Source organism: Pieris brassicae, chromosome 4 (assembly GCF_905147105.1).
Source record: "Pieris brassicae chromosome 4, ilPieBrab1.1, whole genome shotgun sequence".
In the NCBI taxonomy this organism is placed as follows: Eukaryota; Metazoa; Arthropoda; class Insecta; order Lepidoptera; family Pieridae; genus Pieris; species Pieris brassicae.
The window spans coordinates 21,491,741-21,510,410 of NC_059668.1; the positions used below are offsets into that span (position 1 = coordinate 21,491,741).

At 36.7% G+C, this 18,670-nt stretch overlaps 2 protein-coding genes across 2 annotated transcripts in view; one reads left to right on the forward strand and one right to left on the reverse strand.

Moving 5' to 3' along the window:
* Positions 1 to 14,917: 14,917 nt before the first annotated feature.
* On the reverse strand, positions 14,918 to 15,650 carry LOC123708402. The gene is made up of 2 exons (XM_045659080.1): positions 15,344 to 15,650; positions 14,918 to 15,211 (listed from the first exon to the last, which is right to left on the reverse strand). Exons 1-2 carry the CDS (start codon positions 15,509 to 15,511, stop codon positions 15,104 to 15,106), a joined length of 276 nt encoding a protein of 91 aa, XP_045515036.1. The 5' UTR covers positions 15,512 to 15,650; the 3' UTR covers positions 14,918 to 15,103.
* A 223-nt stretch (positions 15,651 to 15,873) lies between these two features.
* Positions 15,874 to 18,670, forward strand: part of LOC123708112 (dedicator of cytokinesis protein 4) — a 79,009-nt gene continuing 76,212 nt past the window's right edge. Inside the window, exons 1-4 of the mRNA XM_045658624.1 lie at positions 15,874 to 16,039; positions 16,313 to 16,396; positions 16,602 to 16,795; positions 17,688 to 17,836. Coding sequence (XP_045514580.1) covers positions 16,003 to 16,039; positions 16,313 to 16,396; positions 16,602 to 16,795; positions 17,688 to 17,836 — 464 coding nt within the window. The 5' untranslated portion in view covers positions 15,874 to 16,002. The remainder of the gene's footprint in view (positions 16,040 to 16,312; positions 16,397 to 16,601; positions 16,796 to 17,687; positions 17,837 to 18,670) is intronic.

The window sequence follows — 18,670 nt, forward strand, 5'->3', positions numbered from 1 at the left end:
CCGGAGCCCGCGAACCTTCCTCGCGGAGTGCCCGCTCCCCGCCCGCGCATGCGCTCTGCGCCGCACCCATTCCCGATAACTCTTGTAGCACAATGCACTCATAAGAAAGCGCTTTTGTAGCTGCTTTAAGCCAGGTTACGGAATGTCAAATGTATTAGGTTTGTAGTATAAAGTTGTAAGGTATAAATGACCTAGTTGTTTGATACCCTCTGATTTCAATGAATTTCTTTTTTAACTATATACAGTCGTTACTTTTGTTTTATAAATAGTTTTCTATTTCTTAAAGTATTATTAACGTAACATTTCGCTAGTATAAAATAACTGCATTTGAATCGAATCGCGTTTTCACAAATTCCCTTATAAAATTAATCAACTCATAATATGTGCTCAAAGCAACTACGTGGGTATAAAAGCTCTATTTAGTACGGATTTGCGTTTCAGCGTAAAGCTGAAATGAAAACGCTAATTTAATCGCTTCAAGCGAAGCGTTGGTAACATGGTACCACCCACAAACCCCCACATTTTACTCCTCACGATTAATAATTCTGACTACGCTGCCAGTGCGTATGTGGGTTAGTTTTTTGGCGATCGATGACATTATTTGGTGCGACTCACATCCGTGGGATGCAAGTGCTTAATGACCTAGTAATTGCCTTAACAAGTTTCAAAATCTAAAAAGGTCACGATGATCTAGATAACGATGAGATAGTGTTTAATCAGATATAAGAATACAAGAAAGAAATAAAAGAAACTATATGTGATATGTGTAAATATGTAAATAATATTATAATTTCCTATCGATGATGATGCATTCTCTAGCCGCCAAGCCGGGTACTCACAAAATTGCAACAACGACTCATAAACACTACCACAACGGACACAGCTTATACAGCACTAAAGAACTTCAGTCATTCACAGATTACAATAAAATCAGAAGTCAAACAAGCCGCCGGGTTACGGTGGGTTTTTCTTTCGTCGGACCGTACAAAGCGAGAACAAAACCGCATGTGGGGTGGTAAAACTCCGAACTTTCATTCGAGCCAGTCGCCTCGTGGAAATTAATTGAATTTCAATGATCTTTTCGGCACGGGACTATGATTTCCGTATTTGTTTTTACAATTCTGATGAATTTTTCCTGTCATCTGCAAACGTTTGGTAATTCTTTCGATTTTCATTGTTTTCAACGAGATTTTTTATTACTTTCTTGGTTATTTTTGTACAGGTAATTTGTACGTGTATTATGTAATTTAAATGTGCTGAAATAAAACGCAATAAACAAAAATACAATTTCTTTTTAAGAAAACACTCAATCAACTTCGCTGATTAATATTAAATCTTTTAGGACTCTCAAATGAACAAACCATTACTACATTTATAAAAATGAATCCCTAGTTACCTTCGTCACGGCATCACGCGTGAACGCCTGGACCGCTTTTGCTAATTCTTTTTTGTTGTGTTTATTATTGTCAGGTTCTTATATAAAAATTAAGAAAATTGTGCGGAAAATTAGAAAATTTAAGAATACTTAATATGGTGGCATATTAAGTAATCATGACTTTTGTTACGATAGCAAATTTTTTCAGTGCATTGGGCTTTTACAATAAAAACTTTTTTCATGTAACCTTTTGGTGTTTGACATAACATTGACAGAATGCGTGCTTCAAATATCGTCAAAGAGGATAGAAGAAAAATTTATATCGTTTAAAACAAATGCTTCGATCTGAGTTATTTTATTTATAAAATACATATAAAATAATTACAGTCGCTAATTGTTTGTGAAATTAATCTTGAAAATCCATGTTTTTCACATGGCCAGGTATGTGTCGCCTGTTTCCATTTCGAAATACCAACAAAACTATTCAAATATACGCGCCAGAAAAACAAACAAAGTATGTTGTATATAATAAAGCATTTTTAGTTAATTATACTAATTCGAAATCAATATTTATAGTTGAGACAGGAAAACGTCTGTCGGGTCACTAGTAAATTTTTGAACAGGATTAGAAGTTACAAAAAATTTTACGCTTTTCGAAAATTATTAATAGCCGATTTTATCATAGTAGAATTTTTTCGTTCCAAAACTTTACTCCGTTCCCTTAAAAAAATAATTAATTGCGTATAACAGGGTGTTTTTTCTTTTCTTAAGGAATTCTCAAATGAAATAATTGTTTCGTTGTCTAATTCTTTAAGTGCCAAAAATAAAAACAAAAAATCCAATTTATTCGGTATTTCTAGTTTTTCAAAAGATGCAATTGATGTAACAAAATATCAAGAAAACTATTTAAACCGTCTGTAGAAGACGTTGTTAATGTTTTAAAATTAAAGATATTATCCAAATAATAAAAGCCAAGTGACCGTATGTCTTGATATTTGTCAATTAAGGAAGAATAAATTAAATCATAATTATTTGCCGTTGGTTTTATTCCAGCGATCACCGTAAGGGCCTTCGCTCTTAGTTGCCCACAAAGATCGAACACCTTTTCGGAGTTTGAAAGTTCCCTATTGTTGTGCACTAAATGGTTATAGGCTTCGTAGAATGAAGTCCAATTATTTGAGTCGCCATTAAATTGGTAATTTAATTGGAAGCTATTTTAACTTTGGGTGATCTAATTTCTCCTCAACTGTAGTACTTTTAATTTCCTGTAGCTTACCCTGTATGGTTGCGTACAGGTCCTCAAAGGACTCCCATGTGTGAAAAGACGGAGTGAATTGAGGATTATGCTTCGTTTGGTCAATATTTAATTGATTTACTAAGTCATTAGATTCAGTACGAAATGCTTGAATATTAGACGTTTATCTTACTATTAAGGTTTAACGTCAAATCATATTGTTACGAGCTAGGGGATCGGATAGAAAATGCCGTAGATTTCTTCAAGGGTTTATTTCTTGAAAAATCAATGAGGAATTTATGGGCACAAAATTAATTGCAGAGGTTCACTAATAACACACAAAAAGACAGTCACTAAATACTTCACTTATGCACACTTCACACAGTACTTTATCACTTATATTCACTTTATTCGCACTTTATCGCTTCGGTGTTTCTCTCGTGTAATCGCATTCAAAACTAAGTGACTAGTCGCGTTTCGGCTCGCTTATATATCCCTGGGAATAATTCTAAACAATATTCGAGAACTTTCTAGGCGGGCTTGCTACTGAGTAGCGATTGCACAATTCTAGAACGTTCGCACTCTTTGTCTCTTTCGCACGTTGCTCCGTCCTTCTCGTACGGCGTTCTAGAGTGCTCGTCTAGTTTCGAGAAAGTTCTGATCTTCTCTCTCTCTCTCTCTCGTATATTTCGTCCTTGTCTCACACCTAGAAAGTTCGGTCTAGAATATTCCTTCACCAAAGGGGTATAACTAGGCCTGAAAACGGGTCTCCTGAAAACTGCACTACTCGACTACACATGTTCTGAAACCGACTGAAAAAAGGTTTCAGCTTCCTGAAAAGTAGGGTAACATTATGAAAATTACAATTTTCTAATATGTGATTGACCCTCTCCTGAAACGGTCAGAAATCATATTACAGCTTGCTGAAAAGTTCTCTAACTAGTGGAAAAATCTAGAAACATTGCAGTCGACCCGTCTTCGTAACACTACCCCTTCCTTAGACATGCTCGTCCCGAGCATCAGTACATCCTTTATAGGGAGCCAATCGATTTATGTGAACGACTTTCGGTTTGCTCCTTAAACCACCCACTTTTTTTATGCGATAGGTAACGTCATTTATCTTCGTGACTATCGTGTATGGACCGTCCCAGTCAGCTTGAAGCTTTGGTGATTTGCCTTTTCGTTTTGTTGGGTTATGGAGCCATACTTGCGAGCCTTCTTTAAATTCTATATGATTCGTCTTTCTGTCATACCTAATCTTCGCAGTCTCACTTATTTTGCTTTATGATGCTCGTACGTGTTCATGGATTTCATCCAGTTTATTACGCAGATCCGCAGCATATTCTGTAACACTCTCCGGTGTGTTAGGTGGTCGCCCAGTTACAATATCCGCTGGTAATCTAAGTTGTCTCCCAAACATGGCTAAAGCAGGAGTAACATTCGTGGTTTCATGAACCGCAGACCGGTATGACATTAAAAATAATGGAACATACTTGTCCCAGTCTTTTTGATGATTGTCCACCAGTTTTGCCAAGTGCCTTTCCAAAGTTTGATTGAAGCGTTCCACCATTCCATCTGACTGTGGGTGATATGGAGTAGTCCGCGTCTTATGAATTCCCATTAATCGGCATAATTCTTGAAATAGTAGAGACTCAAAATTTCTTCCCTGATCACTGTGCATTTCCAAAGGTACTCCAAATCTAGAGAATACGTCATTTACAAGTATCTCAGCTACTGTAACTGCCTCTTGATTGGGAATAGGGAATACTTCGGGCCACTTCGTAAAATAGTCCATAACAACCATGATGTACTTATTTCCTTTTTCTGTTAACGGAAATGGTCCAGCTATGTCAACTGCTATCCTCTCCCATGGAGCTCCGACATTGTATTTCTTCATACTCGCTCTAGTTCTCGACTGTGGGCCTTTAACAGCTGCACAAGCTTTACATTTTCGAATCCAGTCTTCTACATCTTCGCGGCAATGTATCCAATAAAATCTCTCTTTAATTTTCAAAAGAGTCCTTTTTACACCTAAGTGTCCGCCTGATGAGCCGTCATGAAACATTTCCAATATGTTGCGAATCTTGGATCTTGGCACAACTAACTGTAGATGAGATGCATCCCCACGAGCGTTTTCCCATTTACGACATAACACCCCATTATGAAGAACTAAGCTATCCCATTGAGCCCAGTAACTCTTGGTCGTGGTGCTAGTAGATGCAACATCATTCCATCGCGGCTTTATAGCTGAAGTTTTCATCCAGTCCAGAATTGGTTTAATGTCAGAGTCTTGTTGTTGCTCTTCTTAGTTAATTTACCACACCAATCTGGACTAATGGTATCCGTTCTTAGTATCCTCACATGTGCAACCTCTCTACCTTCGTGTCTTGTACAATGTTTACAGTCTTCTTCACATGGCCTACGAGACAATGCATATGCGTTCCCGTGCGCTCTACCCTTGCGATGTTCAGTAGCAAAGTCATACTCTTGCAATTGTTCGATCCATCGAGCCACTTGTCCTTCTGGGTTCTTGAACTGAAGTAGCCATTTTAATGCAGCATGATCTGTTCTAAGACGGAACTTGCGACCTAGTAAGTATTTACTGAAATGCTGCAGCGTCTTCAAAACAGCCAGTAGTTCCCTCCGAGTGACACAATAGTTTCGTTCTGGTTTCGATAACGACTTGCTGAAGTAGGCTATTACTTCCTCGCGATCACCTTTTACCTGTGATAGTACACCTCCGATGCCAATTCCACTGGCATCTGTATCTACCACATATTCGCAATCATGGTCCGGGTAGCCTAGTATCGGAGTCTCACATAGTCGGTTCTTGAGCTCATTAAATGCAACTTCACACTCTCCATCCCATGTGAATTTCCTCTTCTCTTCAGTGAGTTTGTGAAGAGGTTTTGCAATATCCGCGAAATTTTTCACGAATCTTCGGTAGTAAGAGCATAAACCTAAGAAAGCACGGACTTCAGTTTTATCTTTAGGTACTGGCCATTCCTTCACCGCAACTATCTTCTCGGGATCTGTTCGAACTCCGTCCTGAGATATAATGTGACCCAAGTAGCTCACTTCTCTTTTGAAAAATAAACATTTCTTTGGACTTAATTTCAGGTTGGCTTTATGAGCACCCGTTGCAGATTCCGTATGTGATCTTCAAAATTTCTCCCAATGATGACTACATCATCCAAGTACACTAAGCAGGCTTGTCCTATCAGTCCTGACAGTACTTTCTCCATCAGTCTTTCAAAGGTAGCAGGCGCATTGCAAAGCCCAAACGGCACAACTTTAAACTGCCATAGTCCTTTTCCAGTTGAGAACGCTGTCTTCTCTTTATGACTTGGGTCTATCTCCACCTGCCAGTACCCACTTTTCAAGTCTAAAGTTGTAAACCATTTTGCCCCACTTAAGGTATCCAAGGTGTCATCTATTCTAGGTAAGGGGTAACTGTCCTTCTTTGTGATATCGTTAAGACGACGGTAGTCGACGCAGAACCTTAAACTGTTATCCTTTTTCTTGACTAAAACTACTGGAGAGCACCAAGGGCTGGAAGATGATTCGATGACATTATGGTTTGACATTTCCGTAATCATCTTGTCTATATTTTTTTCATATGCGACAGGTACTCGTCGCGGTCGCAAACGTATCGGTCTTTCGGTTCCAGTCTCAATTCGATGTTTAACGACACCTGTCCTTCCTAGATCTCCATCGTGTGTAGCAAACATGTCTGAAAATGACTTCAATAGTTCCTTTGCTTTCAACATTTCTCCTTTCGACAAGGATTCCTTACAGCCCTCTAATACTTCTTGAACTATATCTCGTTGTTTACTGACTGTACTATTTTCAGTGATGGATCTATAGACGTCATACCCACCCTGCAATGTATTACCTTTTAGAGAAACTACCTCATCTCTACACTTGAACGTACCGTTCTCCAAGTCAATCTTACAGTTGTAATGCTTCATGAAGTCTAAACCGATAATACAGTCATCCACGATGTCAGCAATAACCACCTTATGTTTTTTTTTTTTTTTTTTTTTTATAAAATAGGGGGATGTATGATCTTCCCCCAATCTTGAAGGTAGCGATACCTTCCCCTCGAACGGTTATGTGATGACCAGTAGCTGTAAGGAGCTGTACATTTCCACCAGAAAGGCTTTTGTAAAATGACTTCAGAAGTTGGTATCTAATTACTGTCCGGGAAGCTCCAGTATCAAGGGTTAACTCACACCTACATCCGTTAACTTCTCCATCGATAACAATGGTATTCCCATCCTGAGTTTGAGTGATCATAACTTTTGGGGCCTTCCTTACAGAACCGGCCAGCACCCGCCCCTTGGTCCTGGCTTCTACTCGTTTCCCTGCCGCTGTTCAGCGGCAGTCACACCCGCTGCTTCCGGTTCCCCACGTCTAGTCTTTATTTCGCCTCTGAGATCTTTTTTAGGGCATGAAAACCTCATATGTCCTATTTCCCCACAGAGGTAACAGGTGGGTCCACGTTGGGAACTTGGTTTTTCCGTGACAGCCCTGATGCGGTTAGGTCGATGATCCTTGCAAAATGCTTCCACCTCCAACGCATGGGCAAGAGCATCCTTAAGGTCCTTATGGTGACCAAGGTTCACAGCCATTCGAATTTCACGGTCTCGAATACCGTCGACAAAAGCTTGAACCAACATCTTGTCTGCAACATCTGGTGAGGATGCGTAGGCCTTCCTTACCAGCTTCTCTATTTCAAGTCCCCATTTTTGCAAACTTTCATTTGTCTGTTATATTATTATATGGTATATGGTATTCTATCCTTCAATTGCGCCCTATAAACGTGCTCTAAATGTGCGTCTCCATACCGTGATTCCAGGGCATCTAGCAGTTGCTTCAACGTCACCTTACCTTTCTTGGTATCTAATATGGAGAGGGCTTCGTCTCGCAGTCCCAGAATAAGGGCGGTAACAGCTTGATCGTCAGTCCACCCGTTTGACTCTGCTACAGTCTCAAACTGCAGCTTGTACGCGCCCCTAGAAGATGTACCATCAAAGGGAGGCACTTTCAGATTTCCAGGTGCTGTTACAGTCGTGACAACACCAGTGGTCTTCAGGCATTGGATTTCATTTTCTATTCCAAGGATACGTTTATCCTGCGTGGATAGCTTACAATCCATATCAGATTCCAAATTCTCAATCTTTTTATCTACCTGTATTTTCAGGTCACAAAGTTTTTCTCCTTTATGGCGAGCCTGCTCCTCTTGACGTCGTGCCTGCTCCTCTATCATGCGACGTGTCTGAGCCTGTTCTTCCATCATTTGGCGTGTATGTTCTTCTTGACGGCGTGCCTGGTCTTCCATTATTTGTCGTGCCTGTTCTTCTTGACGGCGTGCCTGTTCTTCTTGCCGGCGTGTTTGTTCTTCAATCATTTGGCGTGTCTGTTCTTCTTGACGGCGTGCCTGTTCTTCTTGCCGGCGTGTCTGTTCTTCAATCATTTGGCGTGCCTGTTCTTCTTGACGGCGTGCCTGTTCTTCCTGCCGGCGTGTCTGTTCTTCAATCATTTGGCGTGCCTGTGCCTGTTCCTCCATCATTTGACGCAGAGCAAGAAGGATGTTGGCCTCGTTGCTTTCGCCCATCCCACGGTTCGCATCAAAACTTTGTCGTTGGGCGGCGTCACGTGCTAATTGCGCCCTTGTCTGCACTCCCTCCGCAGCTGGAGTCTCTGCCACAGACTCCTCTTGATTCTCCCTTGGAGTAATTGGCATTTTTCTATCCCACTTCTGACACCAAAATGTTACGAGCTAGGGGATCGGATAGAAAATGCCGTAGATTTCTTCAAGGGTTTATTTCTTGAAAAATCAATGAGGAATTTATGGGCACAAAATTAATTGCAGAGGTTCACTAATAACACACAAAAACACAGTCACTAAATACTTCACTTATGCACACTTCACACAGTACTTTATCACTTATATTCACTTTATTCGCACTTTATCGCTTCGGTGTTTCTCTCGTGTAATCGCATTCAAAACTAAGTGACTAGTCGCGTTTCGGTTCGCTTATATATCCCTGGGAATAATTCTAAACAATATTCGAGAACTTTCTAGGCGGGCTTGCTACTGAGTAGCGATTGCACAATTCTAGAACGTTCGCACTCTTTGTCTCTTTCGCACGTTGCTCCGTCCTTCTCGTACGGCGTTCTAGAGTGCTCGTCTAGTTTCGAGAAAGTTCTGATCTTCTCTCTCTCTCTCTCTCGTATATTTCGTCCTTGTCTCACACCTAGAAAGTTCGGTCTAGAATATTCCTTCACCAAAGGGGTATAACTAGGCCTGAAAACGCCTGAAAACGGGTCTCCTGAAAACTGCACTACTCGACTACACATGTTCTGAAACCGACTGAAAAAAGGTTTCAGCTTCCTGAAAAGTAGGGTAACATTATGAAAATTACAATTTTCTAATATGTGATTGACCCTCTCCTGAAACGGTCAGAAATCATATTACAGCTTGCTGAAAAGTTCTCTAACTAGTGGAAAAATCTAGAAACATTGCAGTCGACCCGTCTTCGTAACAATATAATGATTGAATCTTAGAAAAATACGAATTTTGTCGTGCTTGCAATAATAATATGAACTTGGAACATGTTCCAACTCGTTTGGTGAACATTCACCGGCCTTTGTTCTTGTTCGTTTATCCATGTTATCTACAAATGATTAGTAACTATTCCAAAATTAACTTTATAAAAATATTAAAATAAAATTAAATATCAACTATTGTTGTTAATCGTATTCGATTAATTTCAACCATAAACAGATTTATTACTAACGTTAACTGTAAAACAATTTTAGACAAAAGTGATGTAGGTAGATATTAATTACGAATGATCATTCAATCATCATTCTCACCAAATCAGGCACAATCTATTATTAAATACGTAAATACAGGGCACGAAATACGGGTAATAGATTTATAAATACATATAATATAATAAAAATCTATATTAAGTTTGTCGTTATACAGGTAAGAAAATACCCACCGGCAATTTAACTTAACGAACCTAAAATACGTTAAAGAAGATACGAAAAATAAATATGCCTAACTAAGAAATATGATACATATACGGCTCGAGAAGGACCAAAAACATGTGTCCAGAAGCTATATCCAGGATGCTCCCTTCCCTCGGTGAAATAATATGCGCTGGTTCGGCTGTCGCGTGTCAGTATAATAAAAGAAGGAATCCAATAAGACTAAAAACTAGCACTTACCATCAACGGTGGCGTATCTCACTCCTAACACTGGATCCTTCAATGATGAATCAAAAAAAGTAAATGCTATACGGTATGCGGTATATATTTACTATATTTACTTTAGGTACTTCACTCCGTGCCTCCGCTTGCAACTCTATAAAGCGCAAATACGGCCCCACATGGAATACTGTTCTCACCTCTGGGCGGGGACTCCCCAGTACCAGCTCCTTCCACTTGACCGTATCCAACGAAGAGCGGTTCGAATTGTTGATTACCAATCCCTCTCCGAGCGGCTCGATCCTTTGGCGTTGCGTAGAGATGTGGGGTCACTCTGCATCTTCTACCGCATTTACCATGGAGAATGTTCAGAGGAGTTGTTCGGATTAATACCTGCAGCTGAGTTTCATCATCGGACGTCGAGGCAGAATACAAAATTCCACCCGTATCACCTCGACGTCCGACGTTCCACGACTGAGCGTTTTTCAAGGCAATTTTTGCCGCGCACCACCGCTATGTAGAACCAGCTGCCCACTGAAGTATTTCCGAACCAATTCGACTTAGGGTCCTTCAAGAAAAGAGCGGCAGAATTCTTAAAAGACCGGCAACGCACTCGCGAGCCCTCTGGCATTGAGAGTGTCCATGGGCGGCGGTATCACTTAACATCAGGTGAGCCTCCTGCCCGTTTGCCCCCTATTTTATAAAAAAAAAAATAGTGCGCACGCGACAGCAGTTAAAATTTAACTCTCTTGCGCCATTACACCGGGACACCACCTACCATCTCCGGTTCGTGTGTCAAAGTCAAATCGACAATTGTCATCCTTCTTTGATTGACACTGATTTAGCGCGAACACTGTACCTACAATAACTTCGCAGACTAAAATTAAATCTGTAAACCTCATTACATTCTATAAAAATAGACAAATTGAACCAACAATACTACGACACAAATCCTTAATTTCGAAATGGCGTGGAACTGGCTGAGTCCTTCAGTAGAAGTGATTGCAGCAATTTTCTAAATTGTTTTTTATTTTCGCTTGTTTATCTGAGATACTGACGACACGTTTATTGGACATTATTTTCACGATTTAATTGATACTTTAACTTTCAGAACTAACTAAGTTCTGAAAGTTAAAGAAACAGTTCTATGCTGTAAGGTACCTATAGGTTTTTAATTTATTTTCGCTTGTTTATCTGAGATACTGACGACACGTTTATTGGACATTATTTTCACGATTTAATTGATACTTTAACTTTCAGAACTAACTAAGTTCTGAAAGTTAAAGAAACAGTTCTGTGCTGTAAGATACCTATAGGTTTTTTTTCGCTTGTTTTTATGAGTTACTGACAACACGTTTAATGGACATTATTTTCACGATTTAATTGATAGATTATTTAACAGTTAGTTCTGAAAGGCCGGCCGGAAGGTACCTAGGTTTTTATTTTATTTTCTCTTGTTTATCTGAGATTCTGACGACATGTCGATTGGACATTTTTCACGATTTAATTGATATTTTATTAGTTAATTCTGAATGTTGTACAGTACCCATAGGTACAGAATTAAATTAAGAATAATCTAGGAATTCAGAAGCGAGACGTAGCACGAACTATAACGATTTTTTTATTATTGTCAGTTTACATGTTTTAATTGCTTTGTTCATTAGTTTTTTTTATAGAACAGGGGGCAAACGGGCAGGAGGCTCTCCTGCTATTATAACTGCTGTGATACTGCCGTCCATGGGCACTCTCAATGCTAGTTGCCGGCCTTTTAAGAATAGGTTCGCTCTTTTGAAGGACCCTAAGTCGAATTGGTTCGGAAATACTTCAGTAGGCAGATGGTAGATGATAGATGGCAGACATAGCAGTGGTGCGCGGCAAAACTTGCATTGAAAAACGCTCAGTCGAATTTTGTCTAAGTAATTGTCGTATGTAGTTTTGCATTTATTGCGCCTTACTTATATTTCTGCCTAGCCGGGCAGAGATCGCTCGAAAGGGATAGAGCCGCCACTTGCCTTAAAAAAAATTGCATATTTGTATTTCTCTATTATCATTGTAATGTTTTCCTTTAAATGTTGTGCACACTTGTCATTGATCCAGATTCATGTATGTTTTTGTTTGTCGTGTGTGTAAGTGTTTGTATGTGTTTCGTTAGTGTGACTTTTTACAAATAAATAGTTAAATAAAAATTTATGTATTATTTTGTTTGTCTTTATTTCTGTATTACGTGTTTTTTTTAAATCTTAACTCAACTATATTTAAGTAATAATTTAATTTATTTTGTGAAACTACTTAGTTTCCTCTCAAAGTGGCTGGTGAATATATATCTAATCCAAAAAAGAAAATACAACACGATATTCAGTATATCATTACACCCCATAATATGGAAAAAGCCACCCCAATATAATTGACCAATTCAAATGTAGTTCCATATCTTGATTGACATGTTGATTGAGTTTTTAATGACTCCGAAAATCGGATGTAAATAAGAATGCAGTGTAATTTGTATATAATAAATGCATTGTATTGAAAAATATGCGACTTACGTCAACGAATATTAGTAAGTTATTATCGTGGTACAACATTTTTAGGTCTGGGCATCAGATTTCTGGATTTTCATGATCATTAGTAAGTTTAATAGGCAAGTAGGTGATCAGCCTCCTGTGCCTGACAAACGCCCGTCGACTTTGAGACTAAGGTATGCCGGTATCCTCATGCTGTGTTCCTTCACCGTTCGAGCGAATGTTAAATGGGCACATAGAAAGAAATGACCTCAAGTATGAGTCGCGCTGAAGCCCAGGTGATGACTGCTCTTAAATAAATCATGTACCTAGATATATAAGGTAATATGGAAGTTATTTTAAAGTCATTTATTAGTCTTTGATTACTTAACTCCAAAGAGACCTTTCGCGAGTCGTTTAGCAACCTTGCAATGTTAATTATTTGCTTTCATTATTATTTTCTTTTGCCTTGTTATATTCCTACACAATAATTTATTTACACTGCAGATGCTTGGCGGACTTCTTCGATAGAATGACTCCTGCCAGCTACACGATTGTGCATTGCATGGATCTGGTTAGCGCTACGCCTTCTTAAGCTCTCATGTCATTTTCACATTAGTACATCCTTTCTATAACATATTTTCACAAATATCCGACTGCCCTCAAAAAGAAAATAGATATACGGTATACCTAATATATTTTTTCTAATCTATAGGTTAGGTAGACTTAGCGGCTAACAATTGACCGTACCGTGAACATATTTACCATCGCTACCTTTAAGCTAGCTCGAAATTATAACAATTGTCTTGATTTGTTCATGTTTTTTTTTGTATTACACAACGTTGGTAAGGAGCTGCAACCATTACACCATGTTCCACATGCCATCTTAAGTAATAAATTATAATAAAATAAATTAAAAGATATAGATTATAAACGAAACAGCAATATTTGACTGTTATTTAATGTACATTGTGATACCTATATGAATAAATGATTTTGACTTGACATAACACTACTTAGCAAGAAATCAATCCGATTGGCATATATAAATAATAAGGGTAACGGGTGGCCTTATCGCGTTCAAATGACCAGGAACAAAATTAAATTTAAAAAAAGCTGAGCGCATGAAGTGCAAGACTACATAAATTATACAATAACTAAGAAGTTAGACGAATAATTGAACAAAACATATTTAATTAAAAGGATAATGAAAATGGACCAACGAATCACAATAATATCTCGATTATGTTAGAGATGAGATATTTAAAGGTTATGCTTGTAAAGTAGATATAATATAGATTTTTACTAGTCATGTCTAGTATGTATAATACCTAATGACTAACTATTGTAACAAACTACCTAAAAATATTGTTGTGAGAATTTATAAGAAAAATAAATGGACGGCAACATTTTTTTATTTCTGAAAAAGGCAACACTGAACATATGGTAAGCCAACTTCTAGCTTTATGTAAAAAATAAACATGAAACAACACTGGCTTTCTATCTTATTATTTTTATATAACTATGCAGCATTGTTCTTAGACTGTACAAACACTAAATTTGGCTATTCCTCCTTTTTGCATATTCTCTTTATACTAGACATGTTATAAAAAATATTTATTATAGAATACGAGCGGACCTGACGGACGTCCTCCTGCATGATATTTCAAGCGATTAGGATTTAAACAAAGTATGAAAATACCAACTGTGGCGCCATCTGCCGGGTGGATTTCTAAATCTAAACCATCCAGGGGTGGAGCCCTGGAGCAAACGCATAATTTTTTTAAAATTGAAATCTGTCCAGCCGATTAAGAGGAGTTCAGTGACATACACACGTACAGTAGAATTATATATATATTTAAAGATAAATAAAATCTGAAGATGCTTCATAAACATGTTTGTACTTTCAAATCTATTGTAAATATGTAGTTATATATGTGATCATCATCATCAGCCTCGTTTCTGGATGTAGGCCTCCATTTTCCTCCAGTAGGCACTGGCATCTCTGCATCCTGCATGCACCTAGGCGAGGTCTTCATTCTAGGAGCCTCTGGGGACATCGGTTATTTTAGTGAGTGGCCTCATTTCGTATGCGATAGCAAACGGAGATGCCTTGCTCCATTGTCCGCTGCCCGTCGTGCGATGTGTGAGCATTATAGTTTTGGCTCCATAAGTAAACTGTATGGTTTTGTTTTAGTAATTATTAGCATCAGTTCTTTTAAACTTATCAAGAAGAAATATTATTATTTTTTCTATAGATTTTATTACTAATATTTACACAGTTGAAGATTGCAGCAAAAATATCAGAAATATAGTTTTTAGAATATAGTAAAAGGCAAATCCCATCAATGATCTGAACATTTTAATCCAAACCAGCCACACCCACAGTAAAATAAAGACTAGTTATATGAAAATTTAATTTGATTTTGCATTTGATGGGCACTCAATTCTTTATACAGAAGATATTACATCTTAACCTAACCTTATTTAAGAAAGTTAAATAAATTAAAAAGTTGAATAAAAAATATTTGAAAGAGGGTAAGAGATTGTAGCTTGAGATAATAACAAAACTAGAAAGAGTTTGGGTAAGATTTAGAGAAACTTTATTAGGTTCACCACAGTATGACTCCTCAATGTTAGGAATATATTTGACTTACAGCCTAATCTAACCCTTCTGATTATTATACTCAATTTATCTCTTAGCTTCTGTTACTTCATTAACAGCTTAATAAGATCCTTATAAAACAACATTGATGATTGATGACTCTTAAGTTAATTATTCCTTCGAAGATGTGCCCAAGGATCTTGTAACATTGATGGGTGGAGGTAGGCATCTATACTTATTTTAGTGTCTCTTGTATAGCTGCTATTACTTTCACTCTGAAAATATGGCACAATAATTAATTTAATATAAAGATATAATACAAAAAATGTAAATTGCTACTAATTTGAATCTTGACTTAAACAAAATTACGCGTCACCTAAAAAGTGCAGCCTAGTGTTCTAACTTACCCCAAAACTAATGCTTCTGTGTGAATTGTTCATCCATTTTTGATTACTGTTACGTCTGTAATTATTATTTTGCTGATGCACAGTCTTGTTGTAACCATTATGGTTTCGCCCATTCCACCTATCCTGAACAGGCGTGCTTTGATTTAGAGGTATAAAATCATCAGCCATTGGTCTATTATTAAATTACGATTTAGGAAAAAAATATATATTATCTTTATTATATATTTGTTTACTCTTTGTAGCTTGGTATTACGTTCACTAGGGTAGTAGGTAGTGTTAGTATTTATTACTCAGTAGTTTGGACAATCGACAGCTGTTTTGTTTGACATTTCTTGTTAAACATACTTATACAATTTATCTCTATCATCTATGGTCATAGACAGAATAGTAGGACAATTTTCATTTTAAAAGTCAGTGTCTAAAACTATTGCCATAATATTAAAAAAAAAAGTCAGTGTCAAACCGTCAGTTATCAAATTGGATTTGACAATACTCAGCAGCGACAATAATATTCTTTATTGTATGCGAGCTCGGCTATCGCGATTCAAGTACATAAATGTACATAGAAATGTTTTTTGTTGAGTGTTGAACTTGCATCGGCATTTATTTCACAATGTTTTGCTAAAATATTGTGTTGTGAGTAGTGCAGTGATATAAAAATGTGGATCCCTTTAAAAACTCCAAAACTTGGAGTCGGTAAGTAAAACAATTTGATCACATCCTGCACTATAACAGGAAATATAAAGAGCCTGATATGAATTTAAAACATGACTAGCTTCCGAAAATAACAACTTGAATTAGCACTTCCGAATGCATAGTTTTATTTATCTCTAGAAAAATTTCGTCTGAGCTTGTTTATTTCATTAAAGAATTGTAAAATTTTCATCGGATAATAATAAGAATGTGTATTCTTAAATGCTTATTTGTTTTGACTGATGATATATTCATCCATTCTTATAACAATTTCAGCTGTATACAATTGGAAAGGAGATGTTAAATCGGGCTTACCCTTAGAAATTGGAGAGACTGTACAAATCCTGGAAGAAAATGGAGGTAAATTATCCAGTATTTATTTAAAATATTTAAATCTTTAAATTTCTGCAAGCTACAGTAAAATTTGTGAATATCTCTTATTATATTATATAATATCTTTGACTACCTATCTCAAAAAACCTAAAGGCTTACAATTCTATGTTCTAAAGACACAATAACATGCCTATTTTGTTGTAAATAAATTTATATGAGTATATTATTCTAGGCTGGTTCAGAGGATTCAGCACCAAAAACAGATCTGCATGGGGCATATTTCCATGCTGCGTGGTGACTATAAGACCATGTACCATCAAAGGCTCTGGCTTATCAGCAGTGGCAGAGTTAAAAGATGACCCATTGGTTCGAGAAATAGCCTGTGTGCTTAGGGAATGGGCTAGACTGTGGAAGAAACTTTATGTTGTACGTATTTTTGTATCTTATTTGTATTTTTTTTCTGAATTATAAAATTTAAATAATCTATGATCTACAATCAGATTTATACAATAATATAAATTTTAAGACCAAATTTTTTGCACAATTATTCGTAAGCAGTTGGTATATTCTTGTTGTGTGAATTAAAACTTATTATAATATCTTTCGGTGGCCTTCATGTTTTTGTTAAAATTTTACATTGTATAATGCGCAGTGAGAATAAATCAGCATAATAATCAGTTTTTGTTGTAGTATTTAGCTAAATGAATAATTAATCAAAAATAATCAACTCAGTCATAAGATATTGACAACGACTTGTATAATTTGAATGTTATGTAGACTGCTTTCTTTGCTTACTGGTTAAAGCACTTGGTGAATATTTTCGGTCAACAATACCTAGAAGAACAATATTTATTTCAGGTTGTTAGGATGGAAAGATCACACCCTGGTTAAAATATTCTTAAGTAAAAAGATAGGTTTAATAGATTATATTGGATTTGATTTTTGAAAGAAGTATTTTTTCCAAGCTATGCTTTTATAGATAGAGTATAGCACCCTGAGAGAGAGATTTAGTTTCATGTTGTATTCCTAAAAGGACTATAAGTCAGTAGTGTAAACTCACATCATCTTTTTAGTTTTATATGTAATGCATACAAGACATAGAAAATGTATTTTCATTTGACCAAAACTGTATTTTTTTTCAATACTTATATCTTAAAATATAAGCCCACAACTTTTGAATCTAATATTTTTAATTAGCTGTTTATGTGAAGAGTATTTAACATACCCAGTTACTATTTTAGATGCTCATTGTGGAGTAGACAAATGTGTGTGCATGTATATTTTCCGATGTTATCTTACTATGTATTTTGTATTTCAGGAGCGGGAAACATACAGGTTCAGTGCTGTAGCGAAAGTGATGCGGGAATTGCTAAGTGGCCGACGGGCGTTACTTACTGGTACATTAACCCAAGATCAGACGAGGGCATTGCGGCTCAAACTCGTCGCCAAACTCGACTGGGGGAATCGGTAAGTACTTTTATATATTCCACAAATAAATGATTGTGTTCTCCTAGTAACGGTCTCTTAGATGTGGTTATTGATACATAGATTGAAATAATGTATTCATTGATTTGATTACGCTTATTAGGTGCATAGACACATCATTTACAACAAAGTTAGAAATAACAGGTTTTGTATTAACTACTAAGTTTACAATTTGCTAAAGATTAAAATTAAACAATTTAAGATATTGGGGTTCCATTCGCTAAGATACCGATCTCGTGGTAGTGGAATGTCTACTAAGTCGGATTATAAAAGTTTTCTTAGTTTTTTATTACTTCCTTGCAGATTATAGGTTTTACTTTACAACGAATATTATATCGAATGCATTTTTAAATCCTCTACGTAAAATGTTTAAAAATAGGTTGAGAGATTCTTGATTTCAAGTACGTAATGAATTTTTTTTTAATTAGTCCAGGAATTTTTAGCTTGATAAATTGTTAAAAGTAAAAACAAAAATTCATAATGCTAAACTTTCTATAATAATACTATAATACTAGAGAGATATTTTTTTGTAGAACTTCCCCTATACACAATATTCAATGTATTTTTGTTTCGTGGCAGCAAAATAATTTCATGTTTTGGACTCCCGACTCGGGATAGGCCAAAATATAATCGCCTATAGAAAAAATACAATACAATACAACAACAAAAAATAAATAATTAGGTATATACGTTCTATAATACTGTAGAACATTTTTTTGTTGTATCGTAAATAGTTCCCACAGCGCACGCAATGACAGATTTTTTGTGAATATTTTTTTTACATCTTGGGTTATATTTTTGCTTTTTTAGTGATCC

Coding starts and splice junctions, on each gene's coding strand:
- LOC123708402 (XM_045659080.1), bottom strand. CDS start 15,511: ATGGCTGATGATTTTATACCTCTAAATCAAAGCACGCCTGTTCAGGAT. Junction 15,212..15,343: donor ACAGAAGCATTAGTTTTGGG/GTAAGTTAGAAC, acceptor CCATATTTTCAG/AGTGAAAGTAATAGCAGCTA.